At 38.4% G+C, this 21,225-nt stretch overlaps 3 protein-coding genes across 4 annotated transcripts in view; 1 reads left to right on the top strand and 2 right to left on the bottom strand.

The window, feature by feature from the left end:
* vcp (valosin containing protein) overlaps window positions 1-7,780 on the top strand; it is a 9,155-nt gene extending 1,375 nt beyond the window's left edge. The window contains exons 2-17 of the mRNA XM_015373081.1: window positions 877-988; window positions 1,085-1,257; window positions 1,339-1,481; window positions 1,570-1,700; window positions 1,796-1,927; window positions 2,160-2,262; window positions 2,360-2,493; window positions 2,632-2,767; window positions 3,313-3,425; window positions 5,132-5,296; window positions 5,395-5,517; window positions 5,610-5,822; window positions 6,194-6,502; window positions 6,631-6,786; window positions 6,863-7,017; window positions 7,207-7,780. Of these exons, the coding sequence (XP_015228567.1) occupies window positions 877-988; window positions 1,085-1,257; window positions 1,339-1,481; window positions 1,570-1,700; window positions 1,796-1,927; window positions 2,160-2,262; window positions 2,360-2,493; window positions 2,632-2,767; window positions 3,313-3,425; window positions 5,132-5,296; window positions 5,395-5,517; window positions 5,610-5,822; window positions 6,194-6,502; window positions 6,631-6,786; window positions 6,863-7,017; window positions 7,207-7,312 (2,404 nt within the window). The 3' untranslated portion in view covers window positions 7,313-7,780. The remainder of the gene's footprint in view (window positions 1-876; window positions 989-1,084; window positions 1,258-1,338; window positions 1,482-1,569; window positions 1,701-1,795; window positions 1,928-2,159; window positions 2,263-2,359; window positions 2,494-2,631; window positions 2,768-3,312; window positions 3,426-5,131; window positions 5,297-5,394; window positions 5,518-5,609; window positions 5,823-6,193; window positions 6,503-6,630; window positions 6,787-6,862; window positions 7,018-7,206) is intronic.
* Window positions 7,781-8,686: 906 nt separating this feature from the next.
* LOC107083683 (alcohol dehydrogenase [NADP(+)] A-like) lies at window positions 8,687-11,965 on the bottom strand. The gene is made up of 8 exons (XM_015373085.1): window positions 11,834-11,965; window positions 11,638-11,757; window positions 10,532-10,683; window positions 10,219-10,414; window positions 9,824-9,873; window positions 9,587-9,736; window positions 9,341-9,500; window positions 8,687-9,075 (listed from the first exon to the last, which is right to left on the bottom strand). Exons 1-8 carry the CDS (start codon window positions 11,912-11,914, stop codon window positions 9,010-9,012), a joined length of 975 nt encoding a protein of 324 aa, XP_015228571.1. The 5' UTR covers window positions 11,915-11,965; the 3' UTR covers window positions 8,687-9,009.
* A 4,778-nt stretch (window positions 11,966-16,743) lies between these two features.
* Window positions 16,744-21,225, bottom strand: part of dnajb5 (DnaJ heat shock protein family (Hsp40) member B5) — a 15,512-nt gene continuing 11,030 nt past the window's right edge. For both annotated transcript variants that reach the window (XM_015373031.1, XM_015373030.1), the window contains one exon: window positions 16,744-18,926. In XM_015373031.1, the coding sequence (XP_015228517.1) occupies window positions 18,693-18,926 (234 nt within the window). In that variant the 3' untranslated portion in view covers window positions 16,744-18,692. The remainder of the gene's footprint in view (window positions 18,927-21,225) is intronic.

Genomic DNA, 21,225 nt, shown 5'->3' with positions numbered 1-21,225 from the left:
TATATATATATATATATATATATATATATATATAAATGATAGTAACACTCTTATAAATTTCGATGTAATTATCCACATTCTGAGACCTTTATGCATTTTATTAAGGGTTAATTGCCTAGTTTGTTATATGATCATTTGGTTTTGTTTATTAGATCGACTTCAACTGAATCTTACACCAATTGGATTCATGAGAGTTGGACATGTTTATAATGTGGTTTGAGTTATTTTCAACACTGTATATTTAAACTACAATGCGTGGAAAAAACAGAATGAATAAATCAACATTATGGAGTCGCAAGACTAAAAATACATTAAAAAGGTGCTGTAGTCTGAATATCCACAGATAGGAATGCTGTTTTCATTTTCATAAATAATAATTATTGACATAAAAATGCTTGATTGTATTTTCATTTCAGATGACTGTTTCAGGTATTACTCCAACTTTATTCTGGTTCCCTTTTTTGGTTCTACTGGAGATATTTTTGAATATGAGCTAGTATTTATGGAAAATACTCGTTAGTAATAAACTAATGCAAATAGTTATTATACATAAAAAGTAAATTGATTATTTTCATTAAAGAGGGCTGGGACAAAAGAAAGAAGTATCAAGGTCAACAAAAGAATGGATAAATAAAATTCAGATGGCAGCAACATTGTCATTTTCTTTTTGAAATTTAAAATAGCTGGACTTTACTCCAGTTATGTTTTCATATCCTATTGGAATTGCTCTTTCCTAGATGATGCTGAATTCTGTATTTTTTTTGCCAGCAGGTGTAATTTCCTTTAACCTTTTTATAATGTTAACTCATAGAAAATCTTTGTTCTGATTATTAGATAACATGGTCTAAGCCTTACTTGCGGTCGTCTCTTTCATAGATCAAAACCTGAAGATCTAACAACTGCAATTCTTAAGCAAAAGAGCAGACCCAACAGACTGATTGTCGATGAATCGATTAACGAAGACAACAGCGTCGTCTCTCTTTCTCAGGTAATAATTCGGAAGCATTTTTCCCCAACAACGAGATGAACACAGTCAGATTGGGCATTGAAATAATTTAATGACATAATTTTATTGCATCTTAAGGCCAAAATGGACGAGCTGCAGCTCTTCCGTGGTGACACAGTTCTGATGAAGGGGAAGAAGAGACGGGAGACGGTTTGTATCGTGCTCTCAGATGACACCTGCTCTGATGAAAAAGTTCGTATGAACAGGGTGGTCCGCAACAATCTGAGGGTCCGTCTTGGTGACGTCATCAGGTGGGGGGAAATAAAATTCTTGTCCAACTTTCCACCTCATGCCTAAATTTTACATCATGCTAAGTAAAATTTCTTCCTCAGCATTCAGCCATGTCCTGATGTAAAGTATGGAAAGAGGATTCATGTCCTCCCTATAGACGACACAGTAGAGGGAATCACTGGCAACCTGTTTGAAGTCTACTTGAAGCCATACTTTCTGGAGGCTTACAGACCAATCCGTAAAGGTGAGTTTCACTGCCCATTGTGCAGGGGCTTTTCGGAATAAGTGGACATATGGGACTGAAGTAATACTCCCCCCCTCTTTACTTGTAGGTGATATCTTTCTGGTCAGAGGAGGCATGAGAGCTGTGGAGTTCAAGGTGGTGGAGACCGATCCTTCCCCCTACTGCATAGTTGCTCCTGACACAGTCATCCACTGTGAGGGTGAGCCAATCAGGAGAGAGGTACGAGCACCCTTAAATCATCTATTTACATTTCTTTTTGTTTTGTTTTTTTGAATGATCGCTGTTAACTGGAAGATGTGATCTTTAATCCCTAGGATGAGGAGGAGTCCCTGAATGAAGTGGGATATGATGACATTGGAGGAGTTAGGAAGCAGCTAGCTCAGATCAAAGAGATGGTGGAGCTGCCTCTCAGACATCCTGCACTGTTTAAGGCCATAGGAGTCAAGGTGAGCACTTATTTTCCAAGTTAAATTCCCCTCTTTTAATTTACTGTAATAGCTGACCTTATTATTGTGAACTGAAATACATAGATGTTACCTGCGACAGACTACCATTTATCACTCAATTTAATTTCTTAAACTTTCAAAACACTTGAGTTTATAAAAAAATTTTCTGGATTAATTGTTTTTACTTTGGATTTTATAAACTTCCCAATACCCAACTATCCCGTCTCCTTAGCCTCCGCGTGGAATTCTTCTATATGGACCTCCTGGAACTGGAAAAACCTTGATTGCCAGGGCTGTGGCAAATGAAACTGGAGCTTTCTTTTTCCTAATCAATGGTTTGTGCTCTTGTTGACGTAACAGCTACCAGTATAAACGTTGCCAGATTTATTAAAAAAGGTCTCTAAAATGAAAGCCTTAATCTCCTGCTTCCAGGTCCTGAGATCATGAGTAAGCTGGCTGGAGAGAGTGAGAGTAACCTGAGAAAGGCCTTTGAGGAGGCGGAGAAGAACGCTCCTGCAATCATCTTTATTGATGAACTTGATGCTATTGCTCCAAAGAGAGAGAAGGTGAGTTTAGTGGCCATAACCCATGTAATAGACTAAAGGTTGCAGCGGTTTGTCCAAAATATTTTATTATCCAGTCTTTTACTACCTTCTACAAAAATGTTGCTTTTCAAATCGAAGTTGTGTGTTTTGTGTTTTTAGACTCATGGTGAGGTAGAGAGGCGCATTGTCTCCCAGCTGCTGACTCTCATGGACGGCCTGAAACAGAGAGCTCACGTGATTGTCATGGCTGCCACCAACAGACCCAACAGCATTGATCCAGCTCTCAGGAGATTTGGTACTTTTTTTTTTTTTTTTTTAAGCAGAGGTTTTTTAAAATAGTTTACTTATTAGAGGTGGTGTAACATGCATTTAGTTTTGTTTTAAAACCTGTGATTGATAGGATTCTCTTCAGCCTAGGTTTGTCTGATACTGTATTTTACCATGGTGGATACCTGCCAGCAGTTTCATATTAACGGCTTTAGGTTGCACTGTGGACTTCTTTACGAGTGTTATTGTCCCTAGAGATTTACTTTCAGTTTTTTTTTTTTTGTAAAGGATGGGGGATTCCCTGTAGAACAAAGTACTGCTAAACACTGCAGGCTTTTATTTTTTCTAGCTCTGTATTTCGGAGCACACTTGGTCGGCTACATCCATCTCTAAATTTTACATCTATCTCATGATTTATTGGTTCTGATGGCCTTTATATGCTGGGTAGAAAATCGGTTGCTTTCCATTTCAAATGCAGATCTTTCTATGCCACCAAAGAAAAGGTGTTAGTGTCTGAAAAAGCATCTGAAATTTGCTTAGGATCCATCTAAATAAAACTGTCTCCACCTCCAGGACGTTTTGACAGAGAAGTGGACATCGGCATCCCTGACGCAACTGGCAGGTTGGAGATTCTACAGATTCACACCAAAAACATGAAGCTGGCTGAGGACGTTGATTTGGAACAGGTTTGTGCTCATTAAGCCTTCTGTTGGGTAATAAAGTAACCGAGCATTTCAAGGTGTTTTTGCAGTAGATGCCGTTAGCAGACACAGACATTTTTGTGTGATATCTGCTGGCAGCTTATGTTTCTAAATTCAGAGCTTGAACAATGGAGACTAAAATGTTTCAGAGCCCACTGAAACTGAATTCAGTTTATTTAAACTGGGTTGATCCACATCACGTCATTTCATTGCATTGAGTCATTAAATTTGCAGGAATCCCTCTTCCTGGATGAGCATTGTATCGTTGACTCGACTGCGATCAGTCGCATCTAATACACATGCAGCAACATTGGAGAGGAAAAACTCCTTTTTAAAAGGAAGAAACTTCCAGCAATTACATTTCATACTGAATGAACCTTTTTTTCCCCACTTTATCACTAGTATTGGTGTTAGTGAGGTCGTGCACTCACACATGAATCAAGTTGGCAGCAACATCTGATATCTTCTGCAGCTATCGATTTCTTCAGTGAACGCCAACGTTCATATTGTGTTCTGAGCTCTTGACCATCAGTTTTTTCAGTATTTTTATATTTTTTGTGCTTTATTACTTGTTCCCTCTGTCCTTGCTCACATTCATTGCTTCTCCCATAGACATCTGTCAAAGGCTCTTTCTTGTTTACCTATTGTACGTATTCACAATATTAGTAGGGTCAATTTATTTTATTTTTTTTAACTAGACCAAACATAAAATGTAAAACACAATGAATATAATTATCATCATATTCTGTGACAAGTTCCTTTTAAACCTTGTTTATTTTTAATTTTTTGGACTCGTATTGACTTGGGTTATACATAAGCGCAGCATGAAGGGTGGCTCTGATGGCAAGTTAGGATGTGACCCGAAGACAAACGACTCTGTGACTTTGATACTTGATTTTGGGTGGATGTTGAAGGAATTGGCCTGAGAAGCTTTTTAGGGTGACTTTCAGTGACACAAGCCAACGTAAGCTGTTAGTAACTACACTAGCCTGCTAAATCATTTATTTACGGGTAAGCCTGTCTGGTACAGAGCCACTAAAAGAGTCGGCAGCAGTACCTGTATTGGAAAGAGGAAAACTACTGCCAGCTGTAATAGGCAATGTTTTTTGTGTGCAACCAACTTCAGTGCACAGTTGCCAGTCTAATGTGTAACGCGACCGGAGTGTGTGCCAGCCTCTCATACATCCTTAAAACGAGTCTAGTGCATGCTATACTCACTACAAACTCTACTCGGCCTTTAGAAAAACCAGTAGAACATGAGTGTTTTTGGCACTGCTCCAGCCAGAGATGGTTCAGTTTAAAAACAAAAAAAAACCTTTTATTACTATAATGCCGATAAAGGTTTTTCCATCTCCTACTGTAAAGACGGTGAATAACTGACAAGACATTAATCATTAAATATAAATACATGAATAAATAATAACTGTGCCTGGTTATTCTATCATAGTATATCAGATTGGTGCTTTAAAATGAAATGATACAAATGTTTTACTATGGGGGAAACGCCCCCAGACCCTCCTTGAGGAGTTTAATCCTCCTCACCTTTCTACCCCAACTTAGTTTTAAATGTCTTGAAATGCATAGGAAAATGGATCAAACAAAATATTTCTGAAGGTTTTCTCATTTTTGTACGCATTTAAAACTAACAAAGGTTCACCATTCTTAATTGTTCTGTTGCTCCTTTTTTACAGGTTGCCAATGAGACCCATGGCCACGTCGGTGCTGATCTGGCAGCTCTCTGCTCCGAGGCTGCTCTGCAGGCCATTAGGAAGAAGATGGACCTGATCGACCTGGAAGATGAGACAATTGATGCTGAAGTCATGAATTCTCTTGCCGTTACCATGGACGACTTCAAGGTAAACCTGTAATATGATCCTTTCAAATGGGTTTGGATGGATCACTTGGCCAGTAATGGCTGTCTATGTCAATACTAACTCTGTCAACACTGTTTCAGTGGGCTCTGAGCCAGAGCAACCCATCAGCTCTGAGGGAGACGGTTGTTGAAGTTCCCAACATCACCTGGGATGACATTGGAGGTCTGGAGGATGTTAAGAGGGAGCTGCAGGAGCTGGTGCAGGTATGATAATGCAAGACAATTAATCTTGATTGACTTTAGACATGTAATATATTGTCTTATGGTAACGCTGTGGTTTTGTGTGCATAATTCAGTACCCTGTGGAGCATCCAGACAAGTTCCTGAAGTTTGGCATGACCCCATCCAAGGGTGTGCTCTTCTATGGTCCCCCTGGGTGTGGTAAGACTCTGCTGGCCAAAGCCATTGCCAATGAGTGCCAGGCAAATTTCATCTCCATCAAAGGACCTGAGCTGCTCACCATGTGGTTTGGAGAGTCTGAGGCTAATGTCAGAGAGATCTTTGATAAGGTAAGCTGTTTTCCAGGCCAGCCCTTAAACTGGAAACCTCAGGTTCCATCAAATAAACAGAAAATAATATTTTTAAGATGACTGAAAGAAAATCTCCCAAAATTTCTTCTAACATTAATGTGTTTTAATAATTCTGATTTAGGATTTATATTAAGATGTGTAGAAAATAAAGGGTTCTGAAATAAACTTGGCATCAGTGTTGGATGAGGGAAAAAAAGGACAATTAAATTTAGAAGAGCGTTTTAGAGCTTTGGCATTTCGGCCTTTTGGATACATTTTTTTTTTTAATATCCTAGACTTGAGTCTAAATAGAAAATGTAAAATAATCCTGTGATGGACTTGCTCTATAAAATCGTTGTTCATGTTCTCAGGCTCGTCAAGCCGCCCCATGTGTGCTCTTCTTTGATGAATTGGACTCCATAGCCAAGGCTCGTGGTGGCAATGTTGGAGATGGTGGCGGAGCTGCTGATCGTGTCATCAACCAGATCTTGACAGAGATGGACGGAATGTCCAGCAAGAAGAACGTCTTCATCATTGGAGCCACCAACAGACCAGACATCATCGACCCTGCCATCTTGAGACCTGGCCGCTTGGATCAGCTTATCTACATCCCCCTGCCGGATGAGAAGAGCAGGATCAGCATTCTCAAGGCCAACCTGCGCAAGAGCCCTATCAGCAAGGTGACTATTGGTGACAATGTTGTATTTTTATATATGACAAAGCTCCCTGTATCAAGTTGGTCTTTTTTGGAGTGACTGTATGCAGTTAAAACTGACACAAAATATGACACATTGTTTTTGTCCAATAGGATGTGGACTTGGACTTCTTGGCCAAGATGACCAATGGATTCTCTGGTGCTGATCTCACAGAGATCTGCCAGCGGGCCTGTAAGCTCGCCATCCGGGAGAGCATTGAGAACGAGATCCGCAGAGAGAGGGAGAGGCAGACAAACCCGTCAGCCATGGTCGGTGCTTTCCCTGACATTCTGCTCTCTGCTTCTTCTGAACTGCTCATGACAATTTCCATCTGTCTGCTTGTAGGAAGTAGAAGAGGATGACCCTGTGCCAGAGATCAGGAAGGACCACTTTGAGGAAGCAATGCGATTCGCCCGTCGCTCTGTCAGCGACAATGACATCCGCAAATACGAGATGTTTGCTCAGACACTGCAGCAAAGCCGAGGCTTCGGCAGCTTCAGGTATATTTTGATATTTGTAGGTGTTTAGCTGGGGGTCCTTTCCTTTTGTAGGATAGAGCAGTTGATCACAACTAGCATGTTGCTTGGCAACCATGGCTGTTGAGAACAGTTCCCAAATCGTCTATATTCTGACAGAAAATGATGGTCAAATTCTGGAGTTCATATTTATTCATTTTATTTTTTGCCCAGGTTTCCCTCCAGTACTGCAGGCGGCAGCGGTCCAAGTCACGGCTCAGGTGGAACTGGTAGTGGTCCAGTGTTCAATGAAGATAATGATGACGACCTTTACGGATAAATGCACACTGCCCCACAGTGGTCGGTCCTGGGATCACACCTGTACAAATTCTCACCAGATTCCACATTTTTAGGACTTTGTGCTTCTTTCATGTGTTCCCCCCCTTTTTTTTTTTTTTTCTTTATTTTGTATAATTTACCTTGGAGAAAGCATGTAGCCACTTGGTTTACCCTGACTTTGGATGTGGGAGGGGGACGGGGATGATGAAAACATAAGGTGAGTAACTATAAACAGGGTCAGAGAGGGCAGGGTTGCCGATTTTTTTCAGTGGCTTCATTGTCTGTATATCACAAAAAAAAAAAAAATTAATGGAATGGCTATAGTGATGGGGATTTCTGCTAGACTGAATGACAAACATTGCTGATGACTTCTTTTTTTCTTTTTTAAAATGAGCAGTAGCATTTAATGTATTACAGATTTGTCAAGGTTATGTTGTTGCAAATAAAATCTCACTAAATGGAGAAACTATGTAGGTCTCTAGATTTTTGATTGAATTGTTGGGTTTTTAACACTTAGGTTAAATTTCATTGCTGTTCCTATTTACTGACATGCCTTTAAAACATTAATATTGACGGAGCTAAAAATTGTTCATTAAACACATTGATTTACATGTTTTGGGGGCTTTTTTTGTAAGTTTATACCAAATAAAATTTGAATATTTAATTTGGTCAGTGGGGGGGAAGTTGTGTAATGTTATGGCTTTTGATCATGGGAATAACTTCTGATTTGGCAGCTCTCCAGTAAACACGCATCATTTTTGCTGCTTTTTTTCCCTCTTGCTAAGCAAAGTGGCTAAGACTACAGCTCTCTCTTCTAAGCCACTTCTTAAACTGGCCATGTAAAGTGTCTTGGCCAAGAACAAAAGGGACATCCCTCTGAAATCCTTATCTTATATATTCAGTAAGTAAATTTTCTTAATCTGGAAATAGTTACCAGATTCTGGAAAAACAAAAAAAAAAAAACTAGTGCATAATCCTAATTCCTTGAGGTTCAGTGTGAAGTTAAATCAGAAGTTTTGCACATTGTATCATTGGCTCATTTAGGCTTGTTTTTTTTTAATAGAGTCCAAAGTTGGTGCAGCCATCTCTTGAGTTTAAAACGCTTTATGCTTTCCTCTATTGGTGAGCTCTCTGAGATGATTTAATTTTACAGTAAGACTTTGGTTAGCCAGGAAGTATTGTCACTTGGAGGATTGGATTTTGGCAAGGGAGCTGGAGGCTGTTGGTAAAGCAACGATGGCTTCTCTAAACCTCAGCTGATTTCTATGCCACAAAGCACTGATGCATAATTTAATGTAAATTGAGACCCTTTTCATCTTTGCAGAGCACAAGCTCTCAGGAAGTTGGCATTTCTGTACAAAAATCTCACTGGGTTTTGTTTGGAAGATTTTTTTTTTTAAGAAAATGGGCTTAAAGTTAAATACATGACTGTGAAATGGATCTTGATTGTGTGCTGGATTCATTATTCAGGGACCTTTTAATGTTTCTGGTTATTTGAAGGGCAGTTCTGCCTTTCACCACGTGATGTCACTCTCGCCCACTACCTCCACTAATTTAATACCTTAAATAATAAACATTATTCTGAACATTTTGATTAAATGTTACATGGGAAGAAAAACAAACCAAACTCTTTAAGGTTCAGATTCATTTATTTTGCTATGTCGGTTTTTTGAGAACCATCTTTAAAATGACAATGGCTCAATAAGGATCATGAAAGGGAAAATAAGGATGTTCTCCATCTCTCCACACTCTTTTGCCATCCTTCTGTAAAGAGAAAAAATATATGTATTCTTATGCTTTATATAACTAATATGTTGCTCTTTTCCTGTTGATTAAAAAAAAAAAAAAGAAAGAATCAAGACTTTATTGTCCTAAAAGCATTATGAACTTTATGTTGAGACATCTGGCTCAGAAGAGTGACAGAAATAAGGAGGGGTTTGGGTAACCAGGTTAAGAAATGAGAAACATTTGCTATTCAGCTATGGATTAGCATCTCAGACAGATGGCCTTCATCATAGCTATGCCTCACCTCCACGGTTGGAATAATAAATCGGGTGTTGCGGTTTAAGGAATTGATCAGCTTCATGTCCTCTTGTGACAAGGAAAAGTCAAACACTTGTAAATTCTCCTGGATTCTGGAGGCTGTCACACTTTTGGGGATGCATACCACACCCCTCTGGATGTGCCACCTGCAAAGTCAGATGATACAGTAACATGACCCCAAGTAACATTAAAGGACAGTTAACTGCAAAACAAAACAAGTGACCAACCTTACCTGAGTACAACCTGAGCAGAAGATTTCTGGTATTTCTGGGCAATGGCTTCGAGTCGTGGATCTTTCAGCAGACTTGGCTCATCGGGGGAAGCCCAGGGTCGGTCTCCACTGCCTAGAGGACTATAAGCCGTCACACAGACTGCTTTAGACCTGGAATAGCAGTGAGAGTATGGAGTCAGCTTTAATGAATGCCTCTGATCTCTGCAAAGGCTAGGATTTCAAGTATAGTGAACTGACCGACAGTGTGACAGAAGGTCTTCCTGAGACAAATAAGGGTGACATTCCACCTGTAGCAAAAATAAGAGATTTGTATAACTTTATGAAACCTTTGATTTATACAGAGCCAGTGTGAGATTTCAACCAAAGCATAAATAACTTAGAAATTGTCTTTTTGGTTTTCTGTACCTAAAATCTGGCATTGAACAATGACTGCCATATTACTAACATATTTTGCTTTATTATTGTTTTTTTTTCTTTTCACTTTACCAGTATGTAACATATAAAACATTTTCTGCAATAAAAGTCTGGCTCTCTTTTAACCCCCCCACTGGCCTGGTTGCCCTGAGCAACATGTTAGTTTGCCTGCTTTGGTTCACATCTAGATTTATAGTTCCACAAATGTCTGGCTTTACCTGGTTAACCACAGGTTTGTGTCTGGCAATGCTGATGATGTCATCGATCTGCCTTGCGTTGAAGTTGGACAGTCCTATGGCCTTAACAAGACCTTTGTCCACAAGTTTCTCCATAGCCCTCCAAGTATCTCTGTAGTGTGTGTCAGAGTAACAAATGCTCCCATCGTCTCGTCGAGGCATCAGCTCCTTCCCCCGCCTGAAACATCCACATTCTGTTTCAGCACGGGGCTTTATTCCTTACACATCCACGTCGACTCTACACCACAGTATAACAGCTTGGGGAAAAGCTTTAGCTAAAATAACTGCTACTCACCTAAAGGCCATGGGCCAGTGCATGAGGTAAAGATCCAGGTAGGAGAGACCCAGGTGGGCAAGAGAAGTCCTGCATGCCTCTTCAACATCTTCAGGGTCATGCTTGGTGTTCCACAGTTTGGATGTTACAAACACATCGTCACGCTGCAGGGCCTGAGGTTAAGAGGGCAGTTGGGAAACCCTTCAGGATATACATGTAATTGCTTTTACATTCTCAGTCCGGGGATTTGAAACAATTAATGATTAGTGCCTAGAGTAATTACCTGTTTCTATTTACCAACATACTGACAGATATTATCAATCATGCTGCAAAATGACTGACTTTTTGTTTGTTTGGTCAAAAAACAAGTTACAAATAATATACCATAAAAATACAGCAGTAATTAACAAATGGAAATTGAATCATGCTAAAAGAATGATAAACAATGGGCCCCCACTAATGTCCTCACGTTAGTTGTGCATATTGCATTATATTGACGAATTCAATCTCCATTGTTCTTTTGCTGTCGTTTTTTTTTTTTGTAGAAACTCTCATTGTCCTCTGTTAAATCCATGAAAGATTTGATACTCTAAATGCAAACAATGCCTTGCATATCATTCTTTTTTATTATTATTTTATTTACGTACATATTTTTGGTTTAAAGTTTTACTCTTCTGCAAAGAATTTTGATCATTCTTACTGAACAAAATCAGGAAATGATCAGGTCTGATTTAATGTTAAAGCATGGAAAGAAAATAAATCATCTTTCTTTTTAAACTGTTTATAAAATGTAACATTTTAACCAAACATGCCAAAAATAATTTTGAGTAAAGTTGTTAATTTTTTTACAGAAATTAAATACATTTTTGTACCAGCTGCCTATGCATCGTAACTGTTAACACGGCTTTTTATTCAAAACGCATAAGAAAAAAAATCCTGAAGAATATAGCAAAGAGGAAAATAAAATAGTTTTGTCATTTATGCATTGATTTTTATCATTAAGAGTCAAGCTTAGATGCAAGCAAGAAATAAAACGTTTCAAACCCTCTGCAAAGCAAAAACCTGAGCAGTAAGATAAACCTCACTTCACACTGACACCAATAAAATAAATCAATTAATCTCCTCACCTTCCCTGGACCCACCCAAAGAGCCAGAGCCGCTCCAACCTCCTGCTCATTGCCATACGCAGCTGCACAGTCAATATGTCTGTAGCCACATTCTAAAGCTGCCAGCACTGCCAGCTTCACCTGAGGGTGCATGGTTAAACTTCACAAACAACATCAAAAAGCAGCCTTTGCTTTAATCTCTTAAATCTGTGTATACCTGTCCTGGAGCACTCTTCCAGGTGCCAAGTCCAACCATGGGCATCCTCTGCCCCGATGAGAGAGTCACAAAAGTGCTCATAGTTGAGAACTTGGGAGAACCTGATGGACAAACAGGATCAAATGAATATCTGAGGGCTCCTCTAAACTCATATGGTGGCTGTGGAGATTATTACCCAGTCATCGTGACTGTGTTAATACTCTGTTAGTGATTATAGCTCACATCTTGGTTCATTAACTCTGCCCTGCAGCATGGTTATATGAAAATATAAGTGGATTTTACATAATACAGAACTACTGCTACTTATTGCAGAGTATGAATCATTTCATATGCAGGCAGCAAACTTTTTACTGACCTACTTACTGTTGTTAGCTGTCTTTACCCTGAATGTAGAGCTTCTGAGATGATTCATAAACCCTTTATGAACACAAGTTTACCCAAAGAAATGGCTGACTGCTATATACCATTGGTCACAGTGCAAATTTGCTACTACCCTTCTGATTGAATAATCATCTGCAACATCCTAACCTACCATGTGCACACAATTTGTTCATTAACCACAGATGCAATTTCACATGATTTGGGTCCTGCCCAAATAACTACAGCCGGCTGCAGACCAGAGAATGCAATTCAATCTTCCTAAATCTGTCTCAGTAAGTCCAGCTATGAGGGTTTCTGTTCCTACCTGGTAGCACTCGAAGATCCTACAGAGTCTGATGAGACTCGTGTCCAAGTGAATTTCGTAAAGTTGAGGTCAAAGTGTGTGTTTACCCATGGCTGATGATAAAATGTCCAAACTCCAGTTGCTTCAGGTTAAACAGAAACACCAAATTCTCTGGTCTAAATCTGTTGTAATAATAACAGATGTGTATGTATGTATATGTATGTGTGAAACTAATTTAAGATCTGTTAGAAATACAAAAAAAAAACAAAAACAAAAAAAAAACAGATTTTCTCAAAAGCACTAGTCCACAGCATTGGAAATAAGAATCCAACTGAGAGGTAAGGCAGGTATCAGCACAGATGTAGACAGATGGCTGATGTTTACTGATGTTTAATACTTTCATAAAGCAGCAGGTATGAACCTTCAAATACATGAGCAGTAATGTTTCATTCATTTAGAAGTTCTTGCCTGTGAGAGATGGAGGAACAAACATATATAGGTTAACAGCTGGATCAAACTCAGGATCATTGTACTTTTTTCCATGACACGCCTAATGTCAACTTCATTGGAAATTATATTTATTTGTATTTTTATGGTACAGTACAATCCTCCTAATGTAAAAATATTCAAATCAACTGGATAAAAAGGTTTTGAGTTTCCAGATTTGGCTCATTAATATGACAAAAAGTACTGGTGGTCAATTAAAGAGGAGCTTCATCAGTTCTTTATCCCTTTTATCATTAAACTGCTATTTTTGTTAGTATTGAACAATAACATGCTTGCTTAAGTAGTGCAAAGGAAGGGAATATGAAATCAGGTGGAGAAACAGAGACAGCAAACAGCAAAGGGCCACAGACTGACTCAAGTTAAGATATACTGCAACTGGATCTATAATTTAGCTATGCTCAGAGGTCCAGATGTTTAACTCTCAGATACCTCACATAAATTTGATTAGTTTAATATCATTTTGAATAGATCTTTAATAGATAAAATTCTTACATAGTAATAGGTTGACATTATTATGTAACCCATAGCAATTGCTGGTGCCCTGCCCTTCGACTGAAGTGGAGTAGAGGAAGGAGTGGGTGTGAAAAGATGAAAATCTTTTTTTTCAAAGCTCTGATGAACGTGCATCTGCTGCTGGACTGTGTGCTAACAAACCGCTTGACTTTGTGGGGTTTCTTTGCTGCAGGTAAAGATGCTGCACATGACAACATGTCAGGTATAGGTTGTGTTTTATTTTTTCAATAAATACTATTTGTCATATTATTGATTAATAAATGATTTTATTTAAAACTTTTTAGTATTTGACTTTCATATTTTGTAGTTTTAGATGTCCTATCTCCTGATGTCTTTTTTGAGTATAGTCTAATGTGTTGTTTGATCAAGGAGTGACTCTCATAAGGGTAAACTGACTTTAGCTTTGTTTTGTCTTTCAGGGCCTCTTCTCTACACCATGTGCTAAATGATATGACAATTTGTAGTTTTGAGAATTAATTTGTTTAGTGCTCTTGGACAATCCAAAATTTTAAACCTTAAAACTCAATAATTAAGAAAGAAAAAGGGCAGATTTTGCTGGAGGTTTCTTCCTGTTAAAAGGGAGTTTTCCTCTCCACTGTCGCAATAAGCTTGCTTGGTTTGAAGGATTGCTGTCCAGCCATGCATTCAGTCATTGCAATCAGCTGGTTTTCCTTAGGTAGAAAACTTTGAACCAATCTGACTGCATGATCTGGTTGAATTGTCTCTTTAAAGTGCCTTGAGATTAAATGTATTGTGAATTAGCGCTACATAAATAATTAAACAAACTGAATTGAATTCAGTTTGCAGGTGCTTTTGCAGCAAATTGAACTTTTGCTGCTCGACGCGCCACATCAACCAATCAGAGAAGCTGATCTGTGAGCTGGCAGGGAGAGAAACACATCACTGATGATACAGATCACTATGATCACTCCTCTGAAACAGTTTATTAATGCCTAAATTAACTTAAAATGCCAAAATCTGCCTGCAAAACATGTTCACTTTTATTATCATGGTGCCTCCTTTGACCAAAAGCTGCCCTGTAAGGTTCCTCCTCTCTGTGAGCCTATTTCCCTCCCCTCTCATCCAACACTGGGCTACCTGGAACAGGTTAGATGTCTTATTAAAATAAGATTTTCTATTTTCATGAATTTTATGGTGTATTTGCTGCTCAGAATTATCTTTAAATTGAACTATTTTGTCTCTAGGGTGTAGCAGTCGCAGTGATTAAATCCATGACAGCTGTCGGGTCTCTCAAACCAAAGTTTCCTTTTGTCAGTATACAAAGGTCAGCTCTTCTTTATGTTGCATTCTACCTGAGAGGTGAGCAGAATGTCATAAGATAAATTGAATGAAAAGGGCCGGCTGTTATGATGACAACGATTAAAGTGTTGTGTTGTTGTATTTTACAAGCTTTCAACCCAAATGGCGCAAATTCTACTCGACAGAAGTACAAGAAGAAGCTTGCATCATTTGAGGAGAACAGTGAGCTCATTCCCTACCTGGATTTTGATTTTAAACTTAACAAGTTTGGCACTGAAAGCCCTGGGATTATTCCATTCATGGAGTCTTTCAGGTTCTTTTTCTGTTGATGATCAAGTTTTTGTGTAGCAGGAACCACAGCCTCCCAGACACCTTTCAGACAGGTGGACTGTCATCACATTAAAGAAGGGCCCAGGAGATCACGATGGGGTTTAGATCTGGTCTGGTCCATCCCTCTTATCTCATCAGTCCATCAAACCTCTGAAAAGTCTGTCCACAGATCATTTGTAGCCCAGTCTTGACATTTCAATTTCTGTCTCTTGTTCAGTGGTGGTTGGTTTCAGCCTTCCTTACCTTGGCAATATCTATAAGCAATTTGTAATTCTAGGCTCTCCGGGTAGGTTCCAGTTCTGGAATATGACAGCACTGGAAGATAATCAGATCCTTTGATTCTTCTCAATCAACTTTAGCAGTTAACTTGCATCTTTTTTTACGATTCCGTTGTCTATTTGCTGCAAACATTTAATTGTTCTTTGATCACGCCCCAATGATTTTGTGCATCATGTTCAGAAAAGATCATCCTACCCTGTTTATTAAGCCTTGTCAAAACTCATTTTAATGTTTACAACTTATAATTCTCCTGTCAGAAATAACGTTCATACAGAATAAAATAATCACACAAAGTGAATCTCACACTTTTGGTTTATTTGTTACATTATTAAATACTGTGTTGTCAAATGCAGACAAGCGGAGATGGCAAATCTTTCAGCAGCGGTGTATCCGCACTCTGGTTGCAGCCACACTTAAGTGTCCTCTGAGGGATAAAGAGGCACAACAAACAGCCACACAATCACCTTATCCTCTCAATGTTCCTCAGTATTTTTACAAACATCCCAGAGAGAAAATGTTGTATATAAGACTAACAAAAACTTCCTGTATAATTATACAAACCTCTCTATCTTTCACATCTTTTATGTAAAATACAAAATGAGGAGAAAGAGAACGTCTGCTCCAAATCCTCTTTCCTAAACAGGCTGTTCTACTTAGCTGTATGTGTATACAGTATATACATAAATACAGAAGCATTTTCAAATCACAAAGCTGACACCAGTGTGGTTTATTGTTGGCATTGCTCACTTTAGCACCAAAACATGGCCTTCAGAAGCCACAAGAGAACGTATAATACAGCAGGGGGCTGTCAGAATAACCATTTATTCCCTCTTGAATATTCCCACCTGTACTTGTTTGGCACTTTGCATTAATGTACTTACAAAAATTCCTCAGTCACATATCAAAATGCTCCCTAAAAACTTACATTACTATAAAAACATTACATTGCTTACTTACGGTTTTACCACCTCCAGATGGCAATGTCTAACACAGCTTTGGGCAACACCTGTTGTGCATTTATGGCTTTTTGTATGTGTTACAGTATGGTCTGTGTTACTGGTTTGACACTGAGGTAAGGCACCTGTATGTCCTTTAGAAAGTGAGCCCGCTAATCAGTTATTACCAGCCGCACAGCTCAGCAGGAAGGAAAGCACCTTGTTTACAAGCAGGTTGTTATATAAAAGCTTACACTGCAGGTGGAGGCTGTGATTGTCATTTCAATTCAACCAAGGTAGGCTAATATGAGCTTGGCATGGGCCGGTATGTAATCCTCATTGCAGGAGCTCTGTAAACAACATATTAGTATTTACACTCAAAAAAAGGTTATGATAAAAACCATACTTGCTGGGGTTTTTTTTGTTTTTCCCTAGCTTTTACTGTATTAGAAATTGATTAAGGTACAACTAGCTGTTACATTTATTTATTGGTACTTTGGTATTCTTACATTCATTAAACATCTGGTAAATTTAAGAATAGTTATATCTTCTTTCTGTGCTGCACCATTAGAGGGTCCAGGGGGTCAACTCTGTAAGAGGTCTGGGGTATTTATGTCTACGCTGCATACAGTATACAGGTAAATAAAAAAAATATGTTCCCTTGTCTGATAATGACAATGAAGGGAAATGCAACTCTAGTTGCTTACTTGCTGATTCTCATCTTGTACTGAAAGCATACACTGAATTATGAACAAGTCAATTTTTCCTGAGAAGGAGTGTTTTCCTTTGATTTAAGTTAGATGAATTGCCAAATCTAATATGATTTACGTTTAAAATGCAGAAAAAAAACTAACTTCAAGTGCAAAATATCTAACTATCCTATTTATAAACAAATATACTCATTCTTTTTGCAGAAGTATCCGCTCAAATTGAGGGTAAAAACACATATTTTAAGTATTTTTTTTCTTTTTCAGATCGGTTTTTGTAGCATAATGATAATTAATTTATTATGATGACATAATAAAGATCATAACTGATTCGTCCCGAAGACAAATTTTTAATTTGGCCTTTACAATTTACCTTAACAATAATTCATTATTTAGCTTTAAGCTTCAGTCGTACCAAGACAGGATAAATAGGTAAATTTCATCTTGAACATCACTGTAAAACAATTTATACATAGTTAAGATTAGGTAGATCTAAACATCAGGATATGCAACTCCATAGCCTGATTAGATTTTAAAGTATTAAGAGGTTCACAGTGTTTTGCTCCATCAGGACGGAAGATGCTATTTTGCAATGATTTTACCTTTTTTTTTTTTCTTACATAATTAAGGATAAGCTGACTAGCCTTCAGTGAAAGTTGATGCTTTGAAAATATTTCATAGAGTAGGTTAAAATGTAGGTCCTGCCGCCAGTTTTATATTTTTAAATCATCAATGATGCTGACCAGTAAAAAAGGTCAGTAAAGATTATGGTAAAACAAAGTGCGGTTATTGCTGCATTATCTGAGTCACAGTTATTTCCATTTCCAGCAGAGTAAGACCTGCAGACCCTCTTTTGAATTTAGCCCATTGCATCTGGTGATCTAATTCTCTTATCTTGGCAGACCTGGAGGGCCAATGTACTGCACTTTTAGCAACAAATGAGCAAATCACAGCTCTGCTTTATGTTTTAAACAGATATAAAAATGTGTTGTCAACACCAGCACCTTCGCATAAATCATAAGGACTTTAAACCATGTGACAGATATAAAGGGAAGGTTCTGGTACTGAAATCTTTTAAAACCTTGGAACACCTTTAGACCAGGAACCGGCCCATGCCAAAGTCGGAACTGCTGCGCAGTGCGGGGCTTCTCACCTAACAGATGTTTATTTATTTTGAGGAGGGTCAACCATACAATTACAACCAGACTATAGCCAAAAGCTATGTTAGCTATGTTGAAGATAAAAGTCAGGCTTTGTGCCTGGTTTTAACACTCAATCTGCTGGTACGTTCGAGGTGAAATAATCCCAATTAAAAAAAGAATACCTCACACCTCATCCTTTCACAAAATGGCAAGGATCAGAGAGGAGGACAGCTTATAAAACCTCTGACAAATCAGTAAAAAAAACGTTAAGAAAAGAAGGTCAGGTAGAAGCCACAGTTGTGCAAAGCCCATTTTCAGCACCGCTTTACTATCCGGATACTGGTGTGTGTGCTTGGACCAAGTGACAACACATACAAAGCTAAATTCAATCCTAATCCTCACGGTTTTATCTGGATTCTTTGTTTCTAAATGGTAAAGTCCTAAAACATGTAGTTTACATTTAAACTATCAGAAGTGAATAAGTCTGTATGATGGGTGGGGTTGTAAGTTGGTGGTGCGCTCCTATGACTGGGGGAGGTGCTGTCTGATAATCTCTCGAGACTGAGGGGGGATCCTGTCAGGAAAACGTACAGAAAACTCCACGATGAGATCCCCGCGCTGTGACGGGTTCTTAGGAAAAGGCAGGCCTTCCCCTCTGACTCGCTTCAGTGTTCCTGGCTTGATGATGTCGTGGCAAGGGAGGGAGATGACGCGGTTTTCCAGCGTGGGAATACTAACAGTGCAGCCACACAGCGCCTGGAAAGAGAGAAAACTCAGAGGGTTAATATCTTAAAAGAAAGATTCCAGAGCCATGAATATCCTAATGACCTAATGTTTCCATGAGGTAAAACTGGAGTTTCTCTCCCCTCCAGAATGTCATCATGAGGCAAATGCTGTTGTGTTTTTTTTTTGTGTGTGTGTGTTGCATGCATGTAAAAAACAGAGAAACAGGAGTATCATTGTATAATTAATATATTTAGCATGGAGTACAGCACTGTGGGGTTTGGAGAAAAGCCTCGAAAACATTTGAACCTCAGCGAACTTGGAAGAGTGTATCAGAAGTGTATCAGGATTGCACTGGCGTCTAATTTTAGCAGCAGCCTCATATCTTGGGCTAATGAAGTGAGGCAGGATTCGGCTGAGCTCGTAAATAGTTGGAGGGCTTGTCAGATCCTCGCAGTCACACACACACACACACACACACACACACACACACACACACACACACACACACACACACACACACACACACACACACACATAATCATCCCTTCTTTATCTCACTGCACCATGAGTCCCGGGATGTGGGTTTTAAAGACTTCACAGGCTTTGTGCTGGGCATCTTCACCACATTTAGGCTGAGCAGAAGTAACTATTTTAACACCGTGACTGAACATCTGAACAACTGTTACAAAGAAAAGCAGTAAAATAATAAAGTCAAGTGTGAAGAGATGCAGAAGGAGAGCTGTTAGAAACAACCACACATTTACAAACAGAGAGAGTAAGAGAAACTAAACAAAACAGTAACTAGGAGATTTATAAAGAACAAGATGCCAGATATTAAAAGTATGACAGACTTCCTTTTAACAAGTTTTACAATTAGAATTTAACTGCACTGCAAGTAATGGAATCACACATGTGCTATTTGCAAACTCCACTACTTCCTTTGTTTCCTGTCTTTCATGACTGGACAGAGTAATCCAGGTGTGTTGTCATGGTGATGAAGGTCAGACACACCTGGATTAATCAGGAGCCCATGTTTCCAGGTTGTACAGCAAATAACTGATTTGTTGAATTATTAATTAAATCAAGACCATAATTTTAATAATGTATTTCAAATATAAACGGGACTGTTTCTTATGTAAAGTGAAATTTAGTTTGTTGTAAACAAATATTTGTGGTTTGAAAATGTTAATACGTTTTTTTAAACATAGAATAATATTATATTTCAAGTGTTCAATGTTGATTTTGAAGATTAGGTATTAAAATAAATGAAAACCAAGAGTTGAGGTTGGCAGAAAGTCTAAATATGATCAATAGCATGATATTATCTAATATATAAATGTAATGTTCTGGCTTATACAGTTTCTAGAAATACATTAAACCTATAAACTAACGACAGATTAACTAAACAGCCAGATACATAATTATGAAATGGAGTTTTAAAACTTAAAAATAAAAGATTTTATAACTTTTATTTTTTAAATCTGCTTCTTAGAGTGCAAGAGTCCTGAGTCAAGTTCATAAAGCTGTCCTGTATTCAAACTTGGAAAACAAATGGAGCATGTCTCATCGACCAAATTCCAACCACTGCTAACTTCCACTCCATCGGCTTTTCATGATGTAATCGTGCATTTACATGAGCTTAACTTCTGAGAACATCTATGTCTGTACTTGGTAGTTGTTTTCTTGCACTGTCTGATAGGATGTTAATATGGACCATTGAATTTCGGATCAAACAGAGCAGCTGCTTCAAAGGGCACACAGATTTTTTCAGGCATGACATCAGCGTCCTGTCACCCACTATATACGTTACTCTTTGATTTGGTCTATCGGCTGCTTTAAACACTCGTCCTCTGAACACTTTCATTCACTAACTCCAAAATCACACACAGATTCAGGACGCCATAGCTCTGTACACACAGTCATCAGATGAATGATTACATAAGACTCTGCATCTAATAACAATACCATAGAGACCAGCACAAACAAACCATCAATGACACTTTTTACTGTCTTAGACAAAAATAACTCTAAAGATTTAGAATAATTCCTCAAAGCCAAACCGCCATGATGATGATTATTTTTACATGTTTAACATTAAAATATCAATTTGGTTGTTGCTTTAGGTGCAGCCTATATGTGTCCTTATAATCCAAAGTACCCTATCCTTACAAAGATGTGGAGTAAAACACGGTGCTACTTTTACTAAATTCCATCAGATTCCTAATGGCTTTTAAAGTAAATTTTTGCTTAAAGGTACACTATGCAACCGGTGTTGATTTTCCAGTGAGGCTCCCCCCAGAGGGCGAAAGTAAAAGTGCACTGTCGTAAA

This window comes from Cyprinodon variegatus, unplaced genomic scaffold (assembly GCF_000732505.1).
Source record: "Cyprinodon variegatus isolate N-32 unplaced genomic scaffold, C_variegatus-1.0 Scaffold80, whole genome shotgun sequence".
NCBI lineage: Eukaryota > Metazoa > Chordata > Actinopteri > Cyprinodontiformes > Cyprinodontidae > Cyprinodon > Cyprinodon variegatus.
This window is presented reverse-complemented; position numbering and strand designations above follow the sequence as displayed.

Excerpts from the sequence above, each read along its gene's own strand:
- LOC107083683 (XM_015373085.1), bottom strand. The coding sequence starts at position 11,914 with ATGAGCACTTTTGTGACTCTCTCATCGGGGCAGAGGATGCCCATGGTT. Across the intron at positions 10,415-10,531 it reads CACTGGCCCATGGCCTTTAG|GCGGGGGAAGGAGCTGATGC; the intron begins GTGAGTAGCAGT and ends TGGATGTTTCAG. Across the intron at positions 9,737-9,823 it reads GACCTTCTGTCACACTGTCG|GTCTAAAGCAGTCTGTGTGA; the intron begins GTCAGTTCACTA and ends CTGCTATTCCAG.